We start from the raw sequence: 26,364 nt of genomic DNA on the forward strand, positions 1-26,364 counted from the left end.
TTAATTCCGATTAAAAGTTAAAACCTACAAAAACGTACATCCGAATGAAAATGCTCAATGCGATTTAAAAACCATTCCGATGTCACTGGCCGGATTATTCCAATGTTGAATGCGATTGAAAGAAAATTGGACTATTCGGATGTAAGTTTATTCTGGTCTTTTCTGAGCATGCTCATTTCCAAGGCGCACCAACTCCAAGGCGCTCATATCCAAGGCGCACCGAGGAGTTTGCACATAGAGCGGTTATTTCGTGCATTTTGCAGCTCCGAAATCCACACAAAAAAAACGTGGAGCAGCAGCAGTGATGATGATCCCCCTGATCTGTGAGTGTTCAAAGATCCAACCGCCCCGAGTTGATGATCACTCTGATATTTTTTTTCTTTTTTTGATATAGGTTATATAGCCAGCCTATATGTATCTGGATTGCTTAATGCTACTGTAGGCTACAGTGCATCGGGGGACTCACAGAAAGACGGAGGAGAGAGAGGACGAAATGCCGTCAGTCCGCTGTTCAGTAATCTCACACACACACACACACACACACACACACACACACACACTCACATGCACGTGCACATGCACACGCACACACACACACACACACACACACACACACACACACACACACACACACACACACACAGTCCCAATAATACGCTATTATCGCTATAATGTCCATCACAACAAAAACGTCGTGAAACATAACGGCTTTGTAGTTTAATTGCATTGATGAGCAGCTGCAATCAATCTAGTATTAAACACCCAATTTATTCTCTGGTAGCCTACTTTCCCGGAATATATTATGCCATAATGATGCGGCTATGGTGTATCGTGCAGATAAGCTATGCATTATAAATGATGCTTTATGCAATGTAGGCCTACAAGACCACAGATGGGACACGTTGTCAGCCTGTAGATAAGCGCTTACTTACACAATGTACGTGCATTGTGCAAAGACGAATCACAAATAAACCCAATAGCCTTGTGAGGCGCACAGCGAAAAGTTGATAAATGCGATGTCCCCCCGTTTACTGCTCTGTGTGTGTGTGTGTGTTCAACAGTCTCTCTCTCTCTCTCTCTCTCTCTCTCTCTCCTCTCTCTCTCTCTAAAAAATAACGATCACATCTCCTTGTAAACACTCATTCGGAATGACCATTTCCCATGTAAACTCGCAGCAAAATAAATATACTTCCGAAGTATCTTTTTCTTAAGTATTTATTCGGAATGATCAGCCTGCATGTAACTGCGGCCATTATCATGTCAAGGACCCAACACAAATATTATCTGTATTTGGCCGCGGACTCCCATCTGAAAATATGTTGTTCCAGGGATCCTCCAGAAGCAAAGATATGAGTTAAAAACATTTGCACTTGGTGCCGTGCCACAAGCTTGTAGATCTGCTATTTTTCAACAGTTAAAGTATAAAGTAATGGTTAAAGTGGTTAAAAGCTATGACATGACAGAGATGCGTTCCCGGTATTAAAAACACAAATCTCCATCATAATGAAAGCTGTGAGTAAATGTGTTCCCAGGCCGTGGCAGGGAACAGGGAGTGTGGTTGTGGTTGTCAGAGACAGCTCCTCCACATTCACAGGCTTCTTTCAACGTGTTGCATCAGTCAGAAGCAAACACACAACGTCATCATCACAGTTCTGTACAATGTGTGTCTGAGCCATTTATTAAACATGCAGCGCTTATGAAAGAAAATGTTGGCTGAAAGCTGCGAGCTGAACGAAGCGCCGTGCGTCCTGCAGCAGTCATGTTTGTTAAACGGATGTCTCGTCTCATGGTAAGTGCTAGTGGTTAAAGGAGAGAACCACCCATTTTCAACTATGTCATGTATAATTATGTGTTAATAATGATGAGTCGAAATGAGCACAACAACCCCACCTTCTGTATATCATTATTAGCCGAAAAAAATGCAGTTTGGGGATTTTGGGGTCACGTGACCAGTGACGTCGTCAATATGTGTTTTTCTCCGGCCGCAAGCATGCAGTTTGCAATGGGAATAGAACTATGCTTAGAGCATTTTCAGCCAATTCAGTTGTAGTATGTCCAAGACCTATGTCTTATGAGCCGGAATATATCCATACCCCATTAAAAACACCCAGGATTTATTCCGAGCGCTATTATTCATCTCTTTACCATCAATATTTGGGTGAACGTCTGACGTCATGACGCAAAGCCTCCACGGCACGCAACTCAGAAGCCAAGGAGGGAAAACGATAGCACTGACACGGACACTCGAACAGCGACAGACAACAACAACAACAACTTCGTTCTAATGTCGTCTAGTGATGAGTATGCTTCATGGACAGGACAGGCTATCTATTCGAGCCGGAATATATGGACAAGGAGATGAGGGAGAGAGAGAGAGAGCTTGCAGCTGTTGCAGAATCCCGGGCGGCCGCTTCTGCCCAGCAGCTGGATCCAACAACACCACCAAGAAGACTTGGTGCAGATCCCACTTTGTGGTGGCAACTGCACAGCGATGGACACAGAACAAGAGCACCTGTGCTGCAATGAGCACAGCAAGTACATGGCCTTCTATATCAGGGAAATGGAGAATGCAAAAGGTGACAACGATGACGAAATTAAAGAATGTTTTCACAACCACGACAACTTTGACGCACCTAAATCCGGGCGTGCTGGATTTTTTTTTTGTTTTCCTAAAAGGAACTGGAGAACTACAAACAAACCAGCTGGACCCAACGGCAGCCTGTCTCGAGCGTGAGTAACTGTAATAGCTCCAATCTAGTGTATTAAACGTCAGTAGTATAACATCAGTCAGTATAGGTCGAAATTATCTAGATACCTTGTAGTGGCATAATCAACTTAGCTCAGACCTATAAACAGCAGGTTTTGCAATAAGCTGGTTGTTTATACAGTAGGCCTATACTACATGACATGTATGCTAAAGCAATGGTTCTTAAAAAGTACTTCAAGTACTCCCCCAATGTGTTATTCATTATGCCATATGCCACCCTTTGAAAACATTTATCCTCAGAGGCGAAACACTGGGCCCAGACAACCGAATTCCCCTTTCATCATGTGTGATTAATGCTATTAGAGCAAAATATCCATCATTGACTGGCACAGGTTACAAAGTAATAATAGAGGCCCAGGACCTGTAAAAATCTCACCCACTTATTATCTCATGAACAACTGAATGTATGTGATTGTTTGGTTAAATTTACAACATTTGACCATTGAGGTGTATGGCAGTGGTTTAACCAGTGGTCCTTGAGGGGGTTCCAGGTGATCCCCATGGTAAATGATGGGAGTTGATAACCTAATGAACCCTAATAAATCTTCAACTCTAGAGTGTAAAATGAAACTTTAGAGTTGAATTATCAATTAATTAATTTAAAATAATGTTGTATTCTGAAAAATGTCCTGTTTATTTGTAGGCTACATAATTGTACCAACATCACTACAGCATGGCATTGTGGACAGAATCGTATGAAACAACAGCACTGCGTTTAGCATTTTATTGTATTTTATTTTGAGGCAAATGTGGTGGCAGTGGTGGGATGAGAGGCAGTCAAGGGTGACAGAAACCAACATGACTACCAGATCCAAAGTACGTCAAGATGGCGGCAACCAGACCTCGTTTACAGACGAGGTTGAAGAGGAACCCATTCTAGAGGAGGAGGGAGGAGCCACCGGTGGTCAACCACCAGAGACGGTGGTCAGTCTGAGCAGAACCTTCCAAGCCTACCTCATGAATCAACAACTCAGAGATGAACGAAGGGAGCGTGAGCAGCAGGCACAGGAGCTCCGGCTACGAAACCTCTAGCACCAGTTCGGCCAGCTACAGCAAGAAATCCAGCTGGACCGACTGGAGCGAAGGCCACTGAGAGCCACAACTGATGTCACCGCAGCGCCCCCTCATGGTGACCGCGGGGAATTGCAGCCTTCCAGGATGGCTGATTATCCTGCTGTCTCGGCTGACCAAGGATCGGGGTCTCCATCATCAGGCCACGCCTCTTCAGCAGCACCCCCAATTCATAGGAAAGGGGCACAATGCTGGAAGCTCTGCCCTAGGACAGTGTTGAGACTAGGAATGTCCACCATATGTGGACATACAGTAACAGCCATAGCAGATTTTACATTTTATTTGGCAATAACGTCATCTGGTCGGGTACTTGAACTGCTACTGGGAGTTGGAATAACGTTAGCTCTGATCTATAGTGTTAGAAGGAGGAAAGGTGGCTTTCACATCTTTTTTTATGCTAAAAACGAGGGGCTGCACAGCCTGCACTTCCGTGGGTGTGAGGGGAAAGGATCAAATTAAGTACCATAGAACTCCTCCTGAGTCCTAACTACGCTATATGGACCAGAGCTACTGTTGACGCTAGCTTCCAGGCTAGGCTTGGTGCAACATATTTCGCATTGAGCCGATATTTGAGGCTTGACGAGGTGCGGTGATATGTGAATTCTTTATTGAATAATTGCACACAACTGTGCTGTAATCCACGCTATCATCGGACAGCCTTTTAAATCCTATTTCCAATCCCACGGGGACAAGCAAAGTGATCTCAGCGGCTTCCCCCGGTCTGGTGAACTGTCTGGTGGTGTTTTGTCTGAAGAGGACACGGACACTTCACTCAGTGAACTGGGTGGTGTGCAGGCAGTGGCAGAAGGTTCCTATAACGGCAGTGGGTGCAGCCACGCATATTTGCGCTGCGGCTGGCTGCTATTAGCTCTTAAAAGAGCCGTTGTGTTGTGTTATTATTTTGCCCTAATTACAACTGAATTGGCTGAAAATGCTCTAAAAAGTGTTCTGTTTCAATTCAAGTCGCACTGTTTATGCTATTCCCATTGTAAACTGTGGGCGGCCGGAGAAAAACACATCTTGATGACGTGACCCCAAAATCCCAAAACTGCCTTTTTTTCGGCTAATAAAGATATACAGAAGGTGGGTGTGTTGTGCTCATTTCGACTCATCATTATTAACACATACATGACATAGTTGACTGTTGAAAATGGGTGGTTCTCTCACAATCAGCGCCGGGATTCCTTCAAAATAGAAGCTTGGGGTGCCTGGAAGATATGGCTGCTTATCTCTGTAAAGCCCCCCCCCCCCCCCCCCCCCCCCTTCCGTTCCGGAAAAAAAATCCGGAGACATTTCTCTCGTTTCAATGAAATCGCTCGATGATCGCTCGCATTCACATATTGAACAAGAGGCAGGTCAGAAGTCAGAAATGAAGAGCTTAGTATTTCCATCTGATCAAAACCACAGAGAGCACCTTAGAGTAGGAGGGATTCTTTCTGCAGTGGTAAACAGGGAAGTGTTTTTCAGGATCGCGGTTTTGTTGTGCGTGCGTGCGGGTGTGGGCGTGTGAGCGGTCTTACCGTGAGCTCCAGGGCTTCGGTGAACAGTCCGTTTCTCTTGCCGTGCAGGAAGGCACTGGAACTTCCCGTCTTGGACATTCGTATCCTGGACAGACGCGCTTTCTGAGAGGAGAAAGGAAACCACGACAACCGTTACCACGGAAAGCATTCAGTCACAGCTACCTAGGGGTCATCGAGGTGTCCGTACAGCAGGGGTTCCCAAAATGAGGTCCGGGGACCCCCAGGGTTCCTTGAGGGAGTTCCAGGGGGTCCCCAGCTAAATGATAATTTGGAACCAAATGGTCCCTTATATGGGTCTGTAACTCTTGAGAGTGTACCATTTGGTTCCATTTGTACACTCTCAGAGTTAAATTAACATTGATTTTACAATATAAATTGGGGGTCCGAGAGATAGAATTGCCATTAAATGGAGAAGCGTCTGGCTGCAGACACTTCCAGGAGTTGATGTGTCCCACAGTTGACGTCTCACAGTGATGACGCCATGTTGTCTCACAGTGATGACGTCATGTTCCCCCAGTTGATGTGGATGTTGCAATGTTCGCTTATTATAAGTGACTTGTGTTATTATCATTATTAGTATAGTTAGTATTATTATTAATATTATTATTAATTGAATATGCTGCTATGCTTCTAGCTCTGCTATTTTTAAACAGTTGATGAACATTAGATTTAAATTAGCTAATCTGTTGCAATTTGTTGAGTGGCTTCTTTTCAATATTTCTGTTGCAAATTCTGGCACCACTGACTATCGGGTTTGCTGCAGTTCTTTCTCCTCTCTCATCGAAGCAAGGTACGTAAACCAGCAAGACAATATTAATATTATAAGTATAACTTAATATAAATGTAAACGTTCTGCAGTGTAAACTAGCCTTATGAACAGGAGTTAATGAGTTTGTTTTTCTTTTCTTTCTTGCCTACTCGAGTAGCTTATAGCCTCTTAGCTAAATAGCTAACAATCGAGTAAACTAACAACACAACAAGCAATATTCCGATTCTAACTTATGACGCTAAACTACCATTAATGCACCTAGTGTTAGGAGTTAAACGGGTTCGTTTTTCCCCTTATATTCTGTTTTTGTAATATGCACTTGCTTTCAGAAAATGTCAAGAGTGAGAAAAAAATTGGCTTTTTTTAATGTCGATTTGGCCCGTTTTAACGTTGATATTTAACCTTAACACTGATGTCTTCACCTCCATGCCAGCTGCTCTCCCTGCACTGACAGCCTCCTCATGCTTAAAGTAGAAATGAAAAAGATATCTATCTATCTATCTATGCTCCTAAGACCCAGCCAGCCAGCCAGCAAGCCACACACATAGTACTCAGACCCAGCCAGCCAGCCAGGTGGGGCGAAATACTTTCGGGGCGGAGACGTAAGTCCCGACCTATTATTTTCCGTTGTTGGCTTATTATTGAGTAGGTCGTGGCTTAAATATTAATTCGTCCCGACGGTTTAATAATTCGCCCCAGCGCTTTATTTTCGTCAAAGCTATTTCTGATTGCGTCGCCGTTCGCGACGTATTTTATAATAGGTCGCGACTGTTTGATAATAATTCGCCTCGACGGTTTATTTTTCGTCTGCGTATTACAACTCGTCGTACCGTATTAATTAATACGTCGAAAGGGTGCATGCTGCCTTTCCCCGTGGAGAACCTGCAGGGCAGCAGGCCTTTTTACGCGCGCATCGTGCCCGGCGATCGGCGCACCACCCGGTCCGGTTCCGTGGAGGGATGGCCCGACCCTCGTCCGTGAACCCCTGGGGGGGTGGGGGGGTCCCTGGGGGACCCTTGGGGGATCACGGAGGTCCGCATAGGAGCGACGAGAGTGAGTGAGTGTGTGTGTGTGTGTGTGTGTGTGTGTGTGTGTGTGTGTGTGTAGCCATGTGTGCAACTATATTCTCGCACCTATACAGTCTGAGCGCTTGTGCTCCTATCCGTGTGCCTCCCCCCCCCCCCCCCCAACCCATGTGGACCCTTGGGGGGGGGGGGGGGGTCCCTTTGTGTAGAAGCTGCGTATAGCCTCATATAAAAAGACTATGTTACGCACAGCGCAAGGCAATGTGATTACGATCGTCCTTCTGGGGGTCCTTCTGTCTGTCTGTCTGTCTGTCTGTCTGTCTGTGTCTCAATGACTCGCCTTAGGCGGATAATACAGGCTAGAAGTACAACCTTTATTAAAGTAAATCGCACTCAGACAGAGTATAGGCCTAAAAGAGTGAGTTCTCGCATTGCGTTCTGTGCGTCGTAGCGCATGCAGATAGACAGATAGGGGGGGGGGGGGGGGCAGTTTGACAACAGCGGCTGACACATGTTCATTGATGATGATTAATAGGGCTACTGTATGCTACTGTGCTGCTGGATCGTCGATAAATGGACTATAGGCCTACTGGACTTTGATGTTATACTGCACGGATATAAGCGAACCAGTTTATCAATGTTGGATACCTGCGCTCTTTGCATGTGCACGGCAGATGGAGAGAGAGAGAGAGAGAAAGAGAGAGAGACAGAGAGAGAGAGAGAGAGAGAGAGAGATGCGCTCCGTTCATTGGCTCTATAGGCAAGGGCAGAAGGTTCCTATAACGACAGTGGGTGCCCACCTTAGAGTAGCCTATATATTTTAAGGCACCCACCCCGCAACTTATTATTATTGGCTTATTATTTTGCCAGCGGGTGCTTTGGCTCTTGCGCACCCGCGGAGTTGACGCCGTTGTCTATAGGCCTACGTGCCAGGATGATTTTAAATAAATATGTCTCTGTCTCTGCGTCTCTAGAGCTAGCGCACATCATGTGTGACACATGTGTGCACATACACACACACACACACACACACACACACACACGATATTCTGACAGAATGCAGCGGCGCATGCTTAAAATAAACAGATATACAAGCTTATAGTGTACCATAGCGTACATACCAGCGTACTTACCGTTCAATAATAATTAGTATGTATTATTATTAACGAAAAACATAAATACTAGCCTACTATTTTATTGGTCTAGTTCAGTTGTTTGAAACAAAATGGTTGCTGCTTCTGATTAGTTACTAACTTTACTAGACCAATTTAAAATAGTATTAGATGTTTTTCGTTAATAATAACTTATGCTAATTATTACTGAACCATTTTAGATGTTTATATTTCACCAACAGGCATGATATGCATTTATAGGCATAATAGGCCATCAGTGGCCACCGGTCGACTCCATTTTGCGCATTACGGCGCCTAGATTTAAATGACCACATTAATCAACAATAGGCATACTGTTCATTGAAAATAGCTGCAAAATCACTATAGTTGTGATGGGATAAGTAGACATTTTAAGTATAGTTACCAAGTAGGCCTACCATTACCCCCGCGATGCTGAGCGTGTGTTCCAGCTAAACCTAAGGGTAGGTCTATAGATTTTTAGGGTTAATTATTAGGACCCAATTTTTAATTTCATTCAGAGGGAGAGTCAAGGTATATATTTTATATATAGTGAAACATACATTTCATCGATATCCTTCATCGTCTTCATTTCTTTCATAGTTAAATCAAGTGCTAAGTGGTCTATTGTCTAAAAAAAACACACAAGCATGAACAGTAGACATCTATTCATCATTATTTATTTCAAATCAAAATACAAACCACTGTCACCAACTCGTCTCGAAGTTCGCACGCACGCATGCGACACACACACACACTAGAGACCTGCAAGCCCGTCGGGTACTGACGGGGCCCGGCCCACCAAAGCGGGCTCACGCGCCGTTATATTAATTTTCCGATGTGAATTTCACCCAGACTGGCAAAGAGGCAGCGTGCTCCATAGTGACGTGACAATAACCCCTCCGCAGTGTCCGCACACACACAAGCCACAAGGCAAGCACACTGAAATCTGGTCAGCCAGCAAGCCACACACATAGTGCTCAGACCCAGCCAGCCAGCAAGCCACACACATAGTGCTCAGACCCAGCCAGCCACACACATAGCTCCGTAAGGGAGTGGTTGCACCACTCAAAAAATCTTAAAAAAACTGAAGAGGCTACTGGAGATTGGAGAACCTGATTTGGACATGATCTGATGCAGGACAATGTCACTATGACAGAAAGAGAAGATGGGTCTGGCCACATTCATTCACCCCATAATCTCAGTGGAAATTGGGGAATATGTCAGAAAACTGGAATGTGGGAAAATTCCTTATTTTTACATTTTATTAGTTCAAACACATCTGTGGGCTGACTGGGCTCTCTCTCTCTATGAACAGAAACAAGTCGCGATGCGGCCCCTCCCCCTTCACTTCACTTCACTTCACTTCACACACACACACACACACACACACACACACACACACACACACACACACACACACACACACACACACACACGACTTTGTCCCTATAATGTTCCGTTCCACTTCCTCATATCACGCAAGAGACACCACACACCAGTATAGAAGAGAGATAGTCACAGGTCACTTACTCACGTGTTGTAACTTGTGGGGGCTATATTGTCTTCCATGAAAAATATTTCGGGCCCAGGCCGTAGCGTAACGGTCTGGGCACCGGACTGGTGATCCAGTCGCGGTGTGCCGCGGGTTCGACTACCGGACCCGACACGGCCTTTACCGCATGTCATCCCCCCATCTCTCTCCCGTTTCCTGTCAGCCTACTATCTGTCCCTTAAAAAATCAATAAAAGGCGTAAGCCGCAAAAAAAATATCTTAAAAAAAAAATATATATATATATATTTCGAAGCGATGTTAAACTCTGCATGGCTCATTTCCATGCGTCACACAGTCAGGGACCCTGCTGACGATTTGGTCCACTTTTTATCCTCCTGCATATCAGCACTGCATGCAGATTGGCTATTTTACCGTTTGTGCATGAGGACGCACACATGAGCGTGCGTTATTACGCGGCGGAGCCGCAGAGAAAATTGTTATTTATCATTATAATGCGTGTGAAATGGCATGTGTGGCGTGGTGCGTGGTAAAGGGTTAAATTGCGTGACTGTCACACTCAAAGGGTGAGACATGGCAGCTCTGTATTATTTTAATTTGTGAGGTCTGTTTAAAAAAAAAGATGGATAATTTTTATTAGTTCAATATTTTTTTAAAGATTCCTGTTATTGTTACAGCATAGGCAGATTGACAGATCGTTTAATTGGGTCATCCACTCACAGTTAACAGTCTTTGTATTGAGTTTGTGCTTGAAATGTACTGTAATTCTGCAAACTGTTAATACATATTTCAATCAATAATAATGTAGATTATCTGCTCTGCAAATTCAGTGTAATTGTTAAAATTGTCTTTCTTTTTATTATCCAGTTTTCAAGATGGCAAGATGCCGGAAGCTGCCTGAAGTGGTCAGTTTGAAATACAATTCAAACATTTTAGTACCATAGATTAATAATGCATACTGATGCTTCAGTACCATAATTATATTACTAATGCACGCAGTTGCTTTAAACACTTTATAGTTACAGTAACTAATGTTGAAGAGCATTGTTAATTTAATTTGTTAAAATGAGTATAGTAATGACAGCTTTTATGTTAAATAGATGGATTATGGATTTCCACTTTCGTAAGCTGTCTCAATTGGCCTGAAATGCTGCACAGGTCTTTTTCAGTGCTGCACAGTTTTCTTAAGAAATCTCAAACTGCATTGAGTATGGCCTTAGTCTTTGAGATCAGCATGATTTATAATTAATGAAATTAATAATGAATTATATTGCATTGTAAATTAAATCCAACACAAATGTTCTATTCTAAGTCCTACCTCATTGATATAACGGTTCTATTGTTTTAATGTTAGACACCAGGAGAAGAACACTGCTACACAAAGAAGTATCATATTGCTGTTGAAATGTATTGTTACACCCCTATTGCACATAGAATAGGAGGAAAAGCAAGACAGAAAACATACAACATAATGTGTTATAGGTATGGGTGATTGACTGAACATTTCAATTCTCAATAGGAATCTCCTGTGATGAAGGAAATTGAAGAAGCCTGCAAGTGGCTGGACTTAAACGGGCACCTGTTACAGGGGTCGGTCTGTCGACCCTCTATAATGGACAAGGGGGGGGAGGACGCTCTGGTGGCCCTGACAGCCTACTACAGATTTTTTTTTTAAATCACGACGGGGAATCGGATGAGAACGAAATCAGAGAACCGTTCCTATTTGGATTTTGTAATCATGCTGACATGGAACTTTTTTTGTCACAGGTTTCCGACAAAAGGAACATTCGCGTGTCTGCTCTGCTGTCTTATTAGAATAAATGTATTTTTATTTTATTTTATCAGCATAGATGTTTTTCACCACCTGTGCGCAACTCACACTTGTACATATTAACTGTATATATGGTGATTCCGGGTGTGCCAGTACAGTGACAGTACAGTAGAGGGACCCCTACACGGTAACTGTCATTTCTCAACCGTTTCGGATGCGGGGCGGCTCGCTGGAACCCTGGGTACGCACCCAGGGTTCCAGCGATCTGGGTCTGGAACTCCCACCCCCACACAGAGTTGCACCACTAACTTCACAAATAGAAGACCTACAAGCTCGTAGCGTAGCACCAATAGCTAAAGTATAACATAATGCTTAAAACACAGGGGTTGTGAGGGGAGCTATTTTCATCATACATCTCTTTTTTCTGAAATAAATGCTCTAAATATATTTTCTTGTCTTTAAAGTTGCTCCAGCCATTGCAGAAATGTCTTCAGCTTTATGTCCATCAAAACAATGCCAGTTAAATGTATGACTATAGCACTAGAATTATTTGAATGGAGTCAGTTGGTAATCATTATGTGTTTGTTATGGTATGCTAAATTCTACATGAGATGGCACATTACTCTCATACAGGGCTTAAAGTTATAGTCACTAGAATGATGAGTACTAAACAGTAAGTAGGCAATCTTTTTTGTAACGGTGCCAATGTGAAGGGTTGTGATGTCTCACCTTGATAACCGCATGACATTTGAAAGAAAATAAATCTCAGTATTGGCATAGTTTCCACTATAGGTCCAAATCTCAATCAACAAACAAAGTTGGCAATCACAAAATATATATTGTATACACAGTTTCCATAATTGTGCCCACAAATTAAAGCACTGTCACTACACTATTGGTTTATAAAAGGGTTATAGACTATGGGCAAGATATGACAGGTGACCTCTGTAACATTAAGGGGGTCAAAGTATTTGGGGTATAGCCTATCATGTAGTTGGTCTGTGGTCTGACATCCAGAAGTGATCAAATGTGAGCAGTTGCCAGTTTCAGAAGATAAGCAGAGTGAGTACGGCATACTGTTTTGGGGTACTAGTCTGAATATGCAAAACCACAATGGTCACCACAGTGTCGTAGGGTTAGTGGGTTATAGGCTTAGGTAACAATTATTGAAAGAAAAATATATATTTTTTTATAATATACTGTACCACCATGTACCATGGATGGACATGACCAACATAATACACCAACAGACAGCCCGAATTGTCCTGGTCCCCATAGGCCTACTGGGCAAATCCAACATCACTGCCGCTTTGAAAAAGGGTGCATCGTGAACTTCTGAATTAAACATAGAATCAAGAGTGATACGTCTGTTTATTGGTTTAGGAGGACGTAGAAACCAATTTTGACATGACCCCAGAAGAGCAGTTAAACATCTAAGTTAACCATCTAACCTCCCCGAAAAGGCCTGTCTGTCCTGAATATTTATACAATATGGATAATTAGTATGGACTTATTTGGCTCAACTGCTGTCATACCTCACATGGTAGTGATATTGTTGGCACGCAGATTAAAGGTGAAGGTGACTGCATATCTTTTACACCTACTGCAGCAAGTGCAGGCTATATGTTACTACTCCTTACTAAGTTATTGATAGTGCCTCCTGGGAAACCAGGTGGGACCAAAAAAGGGTTGATCAAACTTATGCCTGGAGTGCTCTCCAGTGAATCTCCAGCAGTCTGTGATTATATATAGGCTATATATATATATATATATATATATATATATATATATATATATATATATTGATTGATTAACAGTTTGCAGAATTACAGTACATTTCAAGTACAACTCAATACAAAAACTGTTAACAGTGAGTGGACGACACCATAAAGCATTACACTTTTACAATAGGGCCCACCATTTCCAATTCATCAAAGATATATATATATATATATATATATATATATATATATATATACACACATACTAACAAATTATCCTAACAAAATAATTATAGTTAGGCAGCTTTAAAGTGTGTGTGCGAGACAGTGCAATCGTGCGTGCTTCGCGTGCGTTGGTGTGACATTTTAGCGTGGTTTAAATTAAACTCTAATATTACACGTGTTGGAGCCAGTTTTATGTTTTCTTTATTTGTTCACTTCTTCCATAATGTTTTCATTTTCAGATATCAGATATTGTTTTGGAAATGAGAATGTTATAATTTGGATTATTAGAAGCCTCCACCTCTAATTAGAATCCCTGGTATGTCATGTCAATTTAGTGAGCTTTGCACTTCCTGTATAATTTCTCCCCTTCAAAGTAAAAGCTCCCCTGCAGTGATTGTGGAACAGTTATTTGTAACTTTTATTTTGAAAGGTTCACTGGGAGCCAGGAAGTGTCGTTGCTTGTTTAAGGTCACTTGACATGCATTTTGAGAACAATGGAAAATGTTTGGTGAGGCTGGGAAGGCATACCGTTTTTGACCTTACTCACTTATTGCTTACTTATCATTTCATGTTTTGTTTGGAGATATTTGGAGATAATAAATATTCTTCAGTTGAACTACAATTCCTCTCCACCTTTTTTCTGTTGGATATGGAGTACGAGTCAAAACACCCCAGGGCCCTCACCATGTGGAGTTAGAGGTTTGGATTGTCGAATGCCTCTACAACACGCGTGTCACATATTGTAGCGTGATTTAAATTAAATAACGTAAGGGAACAAGGGAACGCCCCTTTTATGTTTCCGTTTATTTCAGCCACTTCCTGGTCACGCACTTCCTGGTCTGCAGCCAGACACTCTTGGTTAAATGGGGGTCCGTAGACTAATATGCATGTCAAACTGGGGGTCCTTGAAATTAAACAGGTTGAGACTGCTAGAGCCTTCTCGCATGGGGGTCCTTGGCATATATCTTTTCAAATGTGGGTCTGCGGTCCTTAATTGACATGAAAAAGTTTGGGAACCACTGCCGTACAGAATCAGTCATGCCACAGAGAATGTAGGCATTCATCAGACACTGAGTTACTGAATGTCAGTCTCCAGGATTTCTTCAGAATGACACTGATTTATATACAACACTATCAGGTCGATTAACCAGTTCCAATAATATTACATATCATATTACAGTTTTTAGAGCTGGGGGCGTGTGGTATGTCATATTGCAATTTTGGGCATGTTAAGAAGCGCTTTCGACACCCCGTGGATTGCGCAAAAACGGCATGGGTGTGTTTAAGGCGTGTTTGAGACGTACCCAATCAACATGTCCGTACTATTCTCTTTACCAGTCAGCTGATGTCACATACGGAATGAGCCCTTTGGGGATCGTGGTATTACATTTCTTCAGGCTGGCACCATAGAAGACATGACATGACTTTGTCACATTTGGGTTAATTATTCCTATTGCACTGCATGCTGTCACCTTTATGCCTCAAAATAATTTGTTTCTATTGAAAAACACCAGTAAAATAACGTGTATTATATTTTATTTCATTCAAGTCATGATGAAGGAATGAGTTGAATGTTGCTGCTTAATGCTGTGCCTGTGGCCCCGATGTTATATGGTCTTCGCTCGTAGCATTTTATTGAAGAAGACTTGAATCGGGTGTGATACAGCATATGAAAGCAAACTTTCAAACTTTTAAGGTTGAGAAATGAAAGAATTATGGCCGTTTCTAATCTCAACATTTTACAAAAGAACAAAAAAAGGCTGTTGCCATGTCTCATAGAAACAAGTAAATAGGTCTATAAAAATAAGCGCATATAACAGGGGTCTGCAACCTATTTTAAATGAAGTGCCATGTTTTTATTTTCTAGATAGTGAGTCTGCCATATCCAGATTAATTTTAATGACACCACATTAAAATAGAAAAACATATTTTGATTGTCCACAAATATAAAGTTCTTCCTTATTTTTAAATATGTTCTTGCACATTGTTATAATGATCATTATATATATCCCCCTGCAGTCAGAGTTCATAGTTTTAATTAATGAATGTGATGCATTGTGAGCTGGTATAGATCTGCTATTTTCAAAAGTAATCTTGGAAATGTTTTATTAAATTTTTGGATTAGCCGTCCTTAGTTGGGCAAATGCATTCATCTGGGGATCCTTGACATGGGAATGTGCTGTGTGAGGATCACTGGTTTAAACAACATTAGGGGAAAAGCCCAAATAACCACTTTAGAAACAAGAAAAGCAACCACAAAATAGTACAACTACCAATATTTACAAGCAACTTTACAGAAAAAGAAGCCGCTTATAATAAACAGACATGGCAACACTCTACCAGCCTCCCAGAGCCGCTCAAGTGTAAAATCAAACAGTGCTTGTTGCGTTTATGAGGTGGTCAGACCCACGTCTAATCGTTATGAGCTGAGTGTCTTTAGGTCAAGGGGCTTAATAGCAAATTGCGCAAAGCGAAAATAATTAACATATAGACACTCCCACAATGCTAAAATATTCAGGAACGCCGTATGCCATAATGTGTGTGCATTCAACACGGGCCGAGTGCGTTCAACACGGGCCGATATGCCTTTCATAATACGAATGTGCGCAGAGCGAGGCCAATTTATGTATTACCACATGGTAAAACGCACCTTCAAAATCTAGGCCAATGTATGGCACATTAGGAGTCAAACTAAGTGTGACTAGTACTAGTGGCTCTACAATGTTTTTTTGTTTTTTCTTAACTCTGAGAGTGTACAAATGGACCCCCCTCGTCTTGACTTGGACTCACTTTAGGTGGACTCGACTTCAATAGTACAGCCAGACAGACATGACTAGAGCAGCAGGCATTGCCATTTGCCGAGAGCATCAAAGTGTCAGCAGGAACTCTGAAAATACAACGTTCAATCTCATAGGGGGTTATGTTTTCTGCTCCGTCGCCCTGGCCTGCGGGTTGGTGTGCGTGTGCGTGTGTGCACGTGTGTGTGCGTGTGTGTCCGTGTGTGCGTATGTGTGTGCGTGTGTGTGTGCGTGTGCACCCTGCTGGTTGAAATGCCTTTGCTTTTTGTTTATGCTGAATAAATCAAGGGAAATGTCCGGACGCATAATGTCTCCATCTCTCCAGCTCTAACTCACTGTGTCTCTGTTAGACCAACAATGTACAGAAGGTTTGAAGGCAACTCTCAATCTTTGCAATCCTTCTCTCTCACGCACGCAGTTAAGAGGTGTGTATGCGTGTGTGCGTGTGTGGATGCGTACATGTGTGCGTGCGCTAATTTAGGCTACTAATGCTGTGGGATTACAAACGCTTTAGTCTGCTGGGAACCGGCCTTTAGAGGGATAAACGGGATTACTGACACTCACATTACACGCATGCACGCACGCACGAATGCACGGACGCACGCACGCACACACACACACACACACACACACACACACACACACACACACACACACACACACACACACACACACACACACACACACACACACACACCTGTCAGAGGGTTTACAGATATGTACATCTTAGATCAGAGGTTCCCAAACTATTTCATGTCAAGGACCCCCAAATTGACACTAATTAGCCTGTGGACCCCCCATTGGAAGAGATATGCCAGGGTCCCCCATAAGAGAACATTAACGCCAAGAGTGCATGTACAAATGGAACCAAACGGACCCTAACGGGCTGAGTTATACAGACCCATAAGGGTCCATTTGGTTCTAAACTATCATTTAGCTGCATGGGGACCCCCTGGAACTCTCTCAAGGACCCCTGGGGTCCCGGGACTCTTGTCTTATATCACAAGAGACAGAACAGACAGGTCTGCACCTCGTGAACCCAGCCCTGAGTCACAACTAAGCAGTGCTCAGTTTTTATGCACCACACTGGGGGAAAAAACTACTTTAGTTCTTTGAAACCAAAGCCCTTTCTGTTTGTCCTTTTCTGTCTGCCTTTTTACAGAGTTATCCCTCTCTCTCTCTCTCTCTCTCTCTCTCTCTCTCTCTCTCTCTCTCTCTCTGTAATTTCTCCTGCGATGTGATTTTGATGATTTGCATGCATCTTTCCGTTTCACTTCACAGTAACTCCCTCTCTTCCCTAGTCGTGTTCAAATGTGCTTTGATGATGTGCCTCATGTTCTGTGGGAAGCACATTGAACAGCCTTATTGTTGTGATGCGTTCTACAGATAAACATGCCTGGCAAGTGCAAGACTCTGAACCCTAAATGTAATGCACAATCTATGTAAAGGTGTGTGTGTGTGTGTGTGTGTGTGTGTGTGTGTGTGTGTGTGTGTGTGTGTGTGTGTGTGTGTGTGTTCCGACGACGGAACAACAAGCGCGCTCCCTAACAACGACACGCGCGCATCTTCTAGCGCTCAGAGAGCAGCATAGAAAACGGTGCTGGACAGGACTGGCCTACGGCTGCAAGGGAAGCTTGCGTGCCTCCAGTCAGCTGATCACTCCGTGTCCCACTCAATAATAAAAAATGCAGCGATTGATGAGGACATTCTCATTTTAACAGTAAATGCACGCCTCCAAGTGCTGCCAACCAAACTGAATCTATCAATCTGGTATCCCAATAATCATGACACTCACTGTCTACACCATGGACAGCATCAGACCATAGAGTCTATGTCTCATATATTAAACCGCTGTAATCATCATCATCATCATCATCATCATCATCATCATCATCATCATCATCATCATCATCATCATACTATAATTCAGTCAATGTCTGTGTGTGTGTCTGTGTGTCTGTGTGTCACTGTGACTGCCGTAGCTCCTGCACCAATCACTCCCACTTTTCACACAGGCATTGACCATAATAATATGGAGGTCTTAACGAAGCCCTTTTTTTCGATTTGACACATTAATGATTAATAATGAATTTATTAGTTTTAGAATTAATTAAAAATGTGAAAACGCACCCAGGGCACAGTACCCCCCGTGGCCACAAGGGGGGTTATCTCACAACGGGTAAGGGCTAGTATTTACAAAGGACTGTATATAGCCAGGCATGACAGAATTGTGAACATTATTGCCAAAGATGTGTCACCTATGTTTCATTCCTCTTGTGTGAAACCAGAAATGTTTCAATGCAATGACCCAACCGTGTTTGCAAATATAACTGCAAATACACCAGATGTCATTATAATTGACGAGAACAGCAGAGAGGTTTTCTATTGGAAGTTGGCTGTGCTTTTGATTAAAGTTTAGAGGAAGCTTTCCTTACTAAACAAGTAAAATATCAACCATTAGTACAGGCCATTATTCAACTGGGCTATACGTGTCAGCTCATTACTTGCGCAAGCAGAGCGCGCAAGTAATGTGATCGGCCTGGTCCATTTGTCGTGACAGCCGTTCCGCCATTTCAGGACCCCCCCAGAAAAACATCAAATCTGTGCCCGTATTGCTGGACCAATGATGACGAAATGACCATATCTCTTACGTCATCATTTAGAGCTGGTCATACACGTATTTCTTACGTCATCATTTAGAGCTAGTCATACACGTATGTGTATGACTAGCTCTAAATGATGACGTAAGAAATATGGTCATTTCGTCATCATTGGTCCAGCAATACGGGCACAGATTTGATGTTTTTCTGGGGGGGTCCTGAAATGGCGGAACGGTTTTTTTGCTGTCACGGTTTTTGGACCAGGCCGATCACAGAATACTGCTAATCAACTTACAACTACACACTTTATACAGTATAGAGTATAGAGTATATAGATATACGTATATAGTATATGCCTATATACGTATATAGATATTGTATAACTGCTCTCAGTAATGACGTATGTAATACAACATTATGATTCTGGAATGTATAAAAGTCACAACGTGTCAAAAATTTTACCATAATTATTAATATTAGTGTGGTTTGCAAAATTAAATATATATCTAAGTATATAATTATATATGCAAAAACTAAGTTATAATATCGCAAGAAGCTCAGTCATTTAACACTCTCCGAGAAAGACGCAGACAGACTTGGCCATATCAACAATCCAGATCATTTGACACGTCCACGGGGGAAGGCTAGAAAGGGTGAAAGACTCTCAGGTGTACCAGTTAGCTGGGGTGACTCTCAGCCAAAGACTCTCAGCTATCCTATGCACAGTGAAAGAAGGAAGATATTGAAACCAGGACTCTCCGAGGAAGACGCAGACAGACTCGGGCATATCAACACTCCAGATCATTTGACAATTTCACACGGAAGCCTGTTGTAAACACAGATCTAGATCAATAGGACACCTCCACACCGAAACTGACATATCAACAATCCAGATCATTTGACACGTCCACGGGGGAAGGCTAGAAAGGGTGAAAGACTCTCAGGTGTACCAGTTAGCTGGGGTGACTCTCAGCCAAAGACTCTCAGCTATCCTATGCACAGTGAAAGAAGGAAGATATTGAAACCAGGACTCTCCGAGGAAGACGCAGACAGACTCGGGCATATCAACACTCCAGATCATTTGACAATTTCACACGGAAGCCTGTTGTAAACACAGATCTAGATCAATAGGACACCTCCACACCGAAACATACAGAAAAACAATGGAACTATCTACAGATATACCTTCAAATAAAAGGATGAAGAAGGACCCCGTAATTAAAATCTCAGCATTAAGTTCATTATCATTTGGAAGTCGTGAAAGATGGAAAATCTGTGGAAAGGTAGTTACTAAAAGTGAACAACGTAAATTTACTAACGGAATATACTTCTTCTTTCGGATTACAGACAGTACAGCAACAATTAAGGTAACAGGATTTACTCAAGAATGTGACAAATATTTTAATTTGATTGAAGTAAACCAATGTTATTTCATCACTGACGGACAATTTAAAGAAATAAATGCAAAATATTCTACGGACCGCGAAAAATTTGAAATTATACTGAAACCAAGGACAGAAATTATTGTATTTGATAGAGATGTGGAAATTTTGAAACCTAAGTTTAATTTCACCAGGATACCTGACATACAGTTGTTAGAAGACAAATGTGTCATAGACGTATTGGGGATTTGCATTAATTTCTCAGAAGTAAAGACTATTTCTACAAATAATGGACCACGTAGAAAAAGGGAATTACAGTTACTGGATTCATCAAATACAAAAATTATATATACAGCTTGGGAAGAAGACACAACCATGGATACCGGTTCTCTTTACCCTATTTTAATTTTACAGGGAACCATCATAACTAGCTATAATGACAAAAAGAATCTGACTAGTAATACAGGTACTATATTATATAGGGAGCTTGATATACCAGAAGTTCAAGAATTAAGATTATGGTTTGAAAAAGAAGGAAAAAAAGTAATATTAAATGAGGAACCAACAGAAAAGTTTTCTTTTAATATGAACAACGTAAATGACTTAGAGACGGAAATATTATATAGTTATTTGGGGAGGATTATTGAGTTTAAATTGGAAGATTCGCCAACGATTTTATGTCGAACTTGTGATGAATCGGTCATTCGACTCGTGGATGAAGGTTACTTTTGTAATTCGTGATTACATGTATAGTAGGTAGCAAATAATTACATCTAAACATTAATCATTTCAAACGTTCCTTCACAGAGATACTGAAATTTGGCAGTTTACAGCGGGCGAAAAGATTACATGCGCGCTCTGCTTGCGCACTAGTTGGCCATTTATGGCCTACTAGTGTGCAACAAGCAAGTATGCACTCGACAGAGTGCAGTTCTAGTTGTTTTTATATTTGGCAGCCTGGGCCATGTCCACAGGCTAGTGGTCAGAGGCTTGAGGATTATAGGGTTGTCCAAGTGTAAGGCAAAGCAGCTTGCAACATACTGTTCAATCTCCTCCATTATAGGCAGTCGGAGGAGAAGGTGCTTTTTGTACCCATGATTTACTTTCGGTGTTGGTAATATGACAGACTGAAGTGACCAATGTTTGCTGTGAATAAGTTCATGTGTTGCCTATATTCTTTACATTTAGGGCTTGTTTGGACTCAAGCACTGAGACACGTGATGTTTCGAGTGCGTAGTATATCAGAAGCAACTGAAAATATTTGTGCCCTTGATAATGTATTTTATAAATGTGGACTCAAATAAAGAAATTGAAATGTGTGCGTGCGTGAGTGAGTGTGTGAGTGCCTGGCCCGCCAAAACGGGCCTGGCCTTGTCTATACCTGACCAATGGGTCCTGGGCCGTGTCTGTACCTGACCAATGGGCCCAGGGCCATGTCTGTACCTGACCAATGGGCCCATGGCCTTGTCTGTACCTGACCAATGGGCCCAGGGCCTTGTCTTTACCTGACCAATGGCAATGGGCCCATGGCCTTGTCTGTACCTGACCAATGGGCCCAGTGCCTTGTCTGTACCTGACCAATGGGCCCAGGGCCTTGTCTGTACCTGACCAATGGGCCCAGTGCCTTGTCTGTACCTGACCAATGGGTCCTGGGCCATGTCTGTACCTGACCAATGGGCCCAGGGCCGTGTCTGTACCTGACCAATGGGCCCAGGGCCTTGTCTGTACCTGACCAATGGGCCCAGGGCCTTGTCTTTACCTGACCAATGGCAATGGGCCCATGGCCTTGTCTGTACCTGACCAATGGGCCCAGTGCCTTGTCTGTACCTGACCAATGGGCCCAGGGCCTTGTCTGTACCTGACCAATGGGCCCAGTGCCTTGTCTGTACCTGACCAATTGGCCCAGGGCCTTGTCTGTACCTGACCAATGGGCCCAGGGCCTTGTCTGTACCTGACCAATTAAGTGAATTTCACCAAGACTGGACTTGCCTCTGCAGCACGACAGCATGCTGCTGTCCGCTCCATAGTGACGTGACAACCCCCAAATGTTTTAGGCCCGTGCGAGGCTCTAGTGTGAATGGCTCAATGAAATGCACAGTCTATTATGTAAAGCGCCTTGGATAAAGGCCCTATATAAATGTGATAAAAACACTCAGGCAGACACATACACACACACAGAGAGAGAGAGAGAGAGAGAGAGAGAGAGAGAGAGAGAGAGAGAGAGAGAGAGAGAGAGAGATAGAGAGGGAGGGAGCTTTGTGTCATTGTCCTCCTCAGGGGGAAACAAAGCACTATCCAATGCAATCATACGAGAACGAACCAGTCACATTTGATACACGGGAATACAGTTCTAGATATTAGGGTAGACCTGGAGAGAGAGACAGGGAGAGAGAGAGAGAGAGAGAGAGAGAGGGGGGTAGTTATTCCATAATATATACACAGCAATCCTGGTTCCTCTAAGGGGACCTGAACCTTATGGCTGCCCCCAGTCAAGCCCTCTCCTCATGGGCATCCCTTCTGGACTGAAGGTCTGGAGGTCCAGCGCCCTCTAGGGGCTGAGCCATAGAGTATTAAAAGGATAGAGACTGATCTGGCGCGAAGCTCCGCCCCCTCCGCTATTCATGTTGCTCAGTGGCGTTTTGAAGCACCCGGAAGGACTGTCTATTTCCTCCTTTTTGGGTGCATTTCCAATGCGGAAGTGCGCTCAATGTTAAAGCCCAGCTGCACGGGGTTTCCTCGTCATGAATCCACGGGTCCGCCTGCAGTCCTTCCTCTTACCACTAGGGCCCAGCGCTTCAACGTTGGAGTGCCCCTTGGGCTCAGCCCAGCCAGTGGAGGTAATCTAATCTAAAACACAAGTGTTTCTGTTTTCTTCACCTGCATCTTCTGCATGCGCCTCTTGTCCGCCCTCTGGTTCTAGTGTTAGGGTTAGGGTTAGGGGTTAGGTGTTCCTCACCTGCATCTTCTGCGAGCGCCTCTTGTCCGCCCTCTGGTTATGGGGTTAGGGGTTAGAGGGGTTAGGTGTTCCTCACCTGCATCTTCTGCGCGCGCCTCTTGCCGCCCGCTGGTTTTAGGGTTAGGGTTAGGGTTTAGGTGTTCCTCACCTGCATCTTCTGCGCGCGCCTCTTGTCCGCCCGCTGGTTCTGGTGGTAGATTCGGCTGAAGTTGGACACGATGACGGGAACGGGCAGGGATATGACGAGCACGCCACTCAGCGAGCAGATGGAACCGAAGATCTTCCCCGCGATGGTCTTGGGCACCATGTCTCCGTACCTGCAACGGTGGAGGAGGGGGACAGAGGAGATAAGTTGTTGCGTTGCATAGATACCTGCACGGTGACCTATTTAACCCATTAACCGAATTCACACAATCTGTTTTCAAACGATTAACTAGCCATTCCCAAATATAAACGACACTATGAACTATATACAAAGAGTAGAGAGGGAGAGAAGGGTGGAAGGGGAGGGGAGGAAAGAGAGAGAGAGAAGGAGGGAGATGGAGAAAGAGAGCAGAGGAGATAGAGAAAGAAAGAAAGAAAGGAAGGAAGTTAATTGCGGTTCTGTCAATCAAATTATAGGTAGAGTAGCCAATTGAGGTCTGGGTCCTCTTGAATGTGGTCCCACACCGAAGAGTTTACTGAGAACGCTGGAGGTTTCTCAGACAGTGGTGGAACGATAGACCAATGCACGTCCTTTGCTAGTCTGAGTCGTTAGTTCCCAGAGTATTTAGGGGATTCAGGGAATTGTTTCACCAGAGTGAAGGGGGGTGGTTTGAATTTTAACTCAGAGTTGAGGTGGGACAGTAAACAGAACCACTGTTAGGGCTCCGGGGATACTTGTACAATGTGTCAAAAGGTGACATTTGGTTTGCCTATTTGTTGAATGCATGTTACATTCATGTCAGTCTCCCATGCATTGAATGCATGGGAGACTGACATGACACACTCAAGTACTGTACTTAAGTAAACATTTTGAGGTATTTGTACTTTACTTGAGTATTTCCAATTTCCAATACTTTTTCTCCACTACATCTCAGAGGCAAATATTGGTCTTTTACTCCACTACATTTATTTGAAAACTTGACTTACTAGTTACTTTGGAGATTTTAATTTTGATTCGAAAACATACAGTAACCACTTCAACCCTATATACATTTCGGCCTTTTGAAAATAGCTGATCTACAAGCTCACAATGCGTCACGATCAGGCCTGGGATTTCATCACGTTAGGGGCAAGGCCACTTGGCCTTTAGTGTGGTCAACTTTTTGAGGGCACAAGGCCAAGTGCCAGGGCATGAAGGCCATCGATTAAAACAATGATTTTGTTATTTTAGCTTAAACATTGGTTCAGAACAGTGCTTCTTAAATAAATAGCCTAATCACAGCTTTAAATAACAAAATATAAGTAGCTACTGTTGTAAAATATTGTAAACATGTCTGTAACATGGGGTCCCAGTGCAGAGATGAAAATCATAATGAAATGGCCTAGGACCCTGTCACCCTAGGCTAATTCATATCCTTCTACCCTAATATAGACAGGGGGGACATGAGCACATGGCCGTTTATCTGCCTTTATCCGTGCTCCTTTTCCTACCAAACCACACCGTTAGCACACATCTCTCCATGCAAAATACAATCTGCACGCTCCCAGAATCCAGATGCACTACATTGCATCCACGCAACACATATATTTACTGTACAAATATTACTTTTGTCAAACACACTGTTATTGCGCAATATTTCGCTGTGATGCAAATTGCATCACAACTTTCTCATTCCCCGGCACCTCCCCTTTTCACTGCAAACGCACACATACACACGCATGTGCGCACACACATACACAGGGCACAGCAGCACGGTACAGCACAGTATGCTACAGTACAGTACAGTACAGTACAGTACAGTACAGTACGGTAAGGCACAGTACAGTACAGTAAGGTACAATACTGTAGGAGAAGAGAGCAGAACAGAACAGTACAGTACAGTACAGTACAGTACAGTACAGTACAGTACAGTACAGTACAGTACAGTACAGTACAGTACAGTACAGTACAGTACAGTACAGTGGAATACAGTCCAGTCCAGTCCAGTGCAGTGCAGTGCAGTGCAGTGCAGTGCAGTACAGTACACAACACAGTGAAATACAGTACAGTACAGTACAGTACAGTACAGCACAGCACAGTACAGTACAGTACAGTACAGTACAGTACAGTACAGTACAGTACAGTACAGTACAGTACAGTACAGTACAGTACAGTACAGTACAGTACAACACAGCACAGCACAGCACAGTACAGTACAGTACAGTACAGTGGAATACAGTACAGCACAGCACAGCACAGTACAGTACAGTACAGTACAGTACAGTACAGTACAGTACAGTACAGTACAGTACAGTACAGTACAGTGCAGTACACAGTGGAATACAGTCCAGTCCAGTGCAGTACAGTACAGTGGAATACAGTACAGTACAGTACAGTACAGTACAGTACAGTACAGTACTGTACAGCAGTGGAGTACAGTACAGTGGAGTACAGTACAGTACAGTGGAGTCCAGTACAGTACAGCACAGCGCAGAGGACTACAGTACAGTACAGTATACTATTCCCTCTAGGTTGCCACAATTACGACATTCAAGCAACTTGGTATATAGAAACATTGCCACTTGCTATGCTTGCTTTTAGACGGAAATAAAAACAAGCAAAACAAACAATAGGGCCACTCAGCCAGGTTGCAAACTTTGCACTTTCCAAGCAACTGGATATATGAAAACATCATGGTTGCTATGTTTGCTTTTCCAAGTAAAAAAAACAAACAGAAAAACTGTATTGAGTATCACCCTTCCGCTAATGGCTTCTTCCCATTTGCGTGGCGCTAGGATGAGCAGGCCGAAGGCCCGCAACATTCTAGTACATTTAATTTGGGGGTCCTTGAAATGAAAATGGCTGCGGATCAGTGGATTAAACTATGATTTAATTCACAGAAAATACAATGACAGACAGCCTACATTCATTTGTATAGCCCTATGTTTCTGTTCTGCCTTGTTTGTTTTTGTTCTGCTATATTGTCATATGT

General features: G+C 43.1%; 1 protein-coding gene across 1 annotated transcript in view; it reads right to left on the bottom strand.

Annotated features, from left to right (window-relative positions):
• LOC310861313 (A-type voltage-gated potassium channel KCND3-like) overlaps positions 1-26,364 on the bottom strand; it is a gene marked incomplete at both ends in the record, with an annotated part of 247,838 nt that overhangs the window by 30,617 nt on the left and 190,857 nt on the right. The window contains 2 exons of the mRNA XM_083768723.1: positions 5,359-5,460; positions 23,397-23,565. Of these exons, the coding sequence (XP_083624849.1) occupies positions 5,359-5,460; positions 23,397-23,565 (271 nt within the window). The remainder of the gene's footprint in view (positions 1-5,358; positions 5,461-23,396; positions 23,566-26,364) is intronic.

Source organism: Protomyctophum parallelum, assembly GCF_964188405.1.
Source record: "Protomyctophum parallelum genome assembly, chromosome: 7".
Taxonomy (NCBI): domain Eukaryota; kingdom Metazoa; phylum Chordata; class Actinopteri; order Myctophiformes; family Myctophidae; genus Protomyctophum; species Protomyctophum parallelum.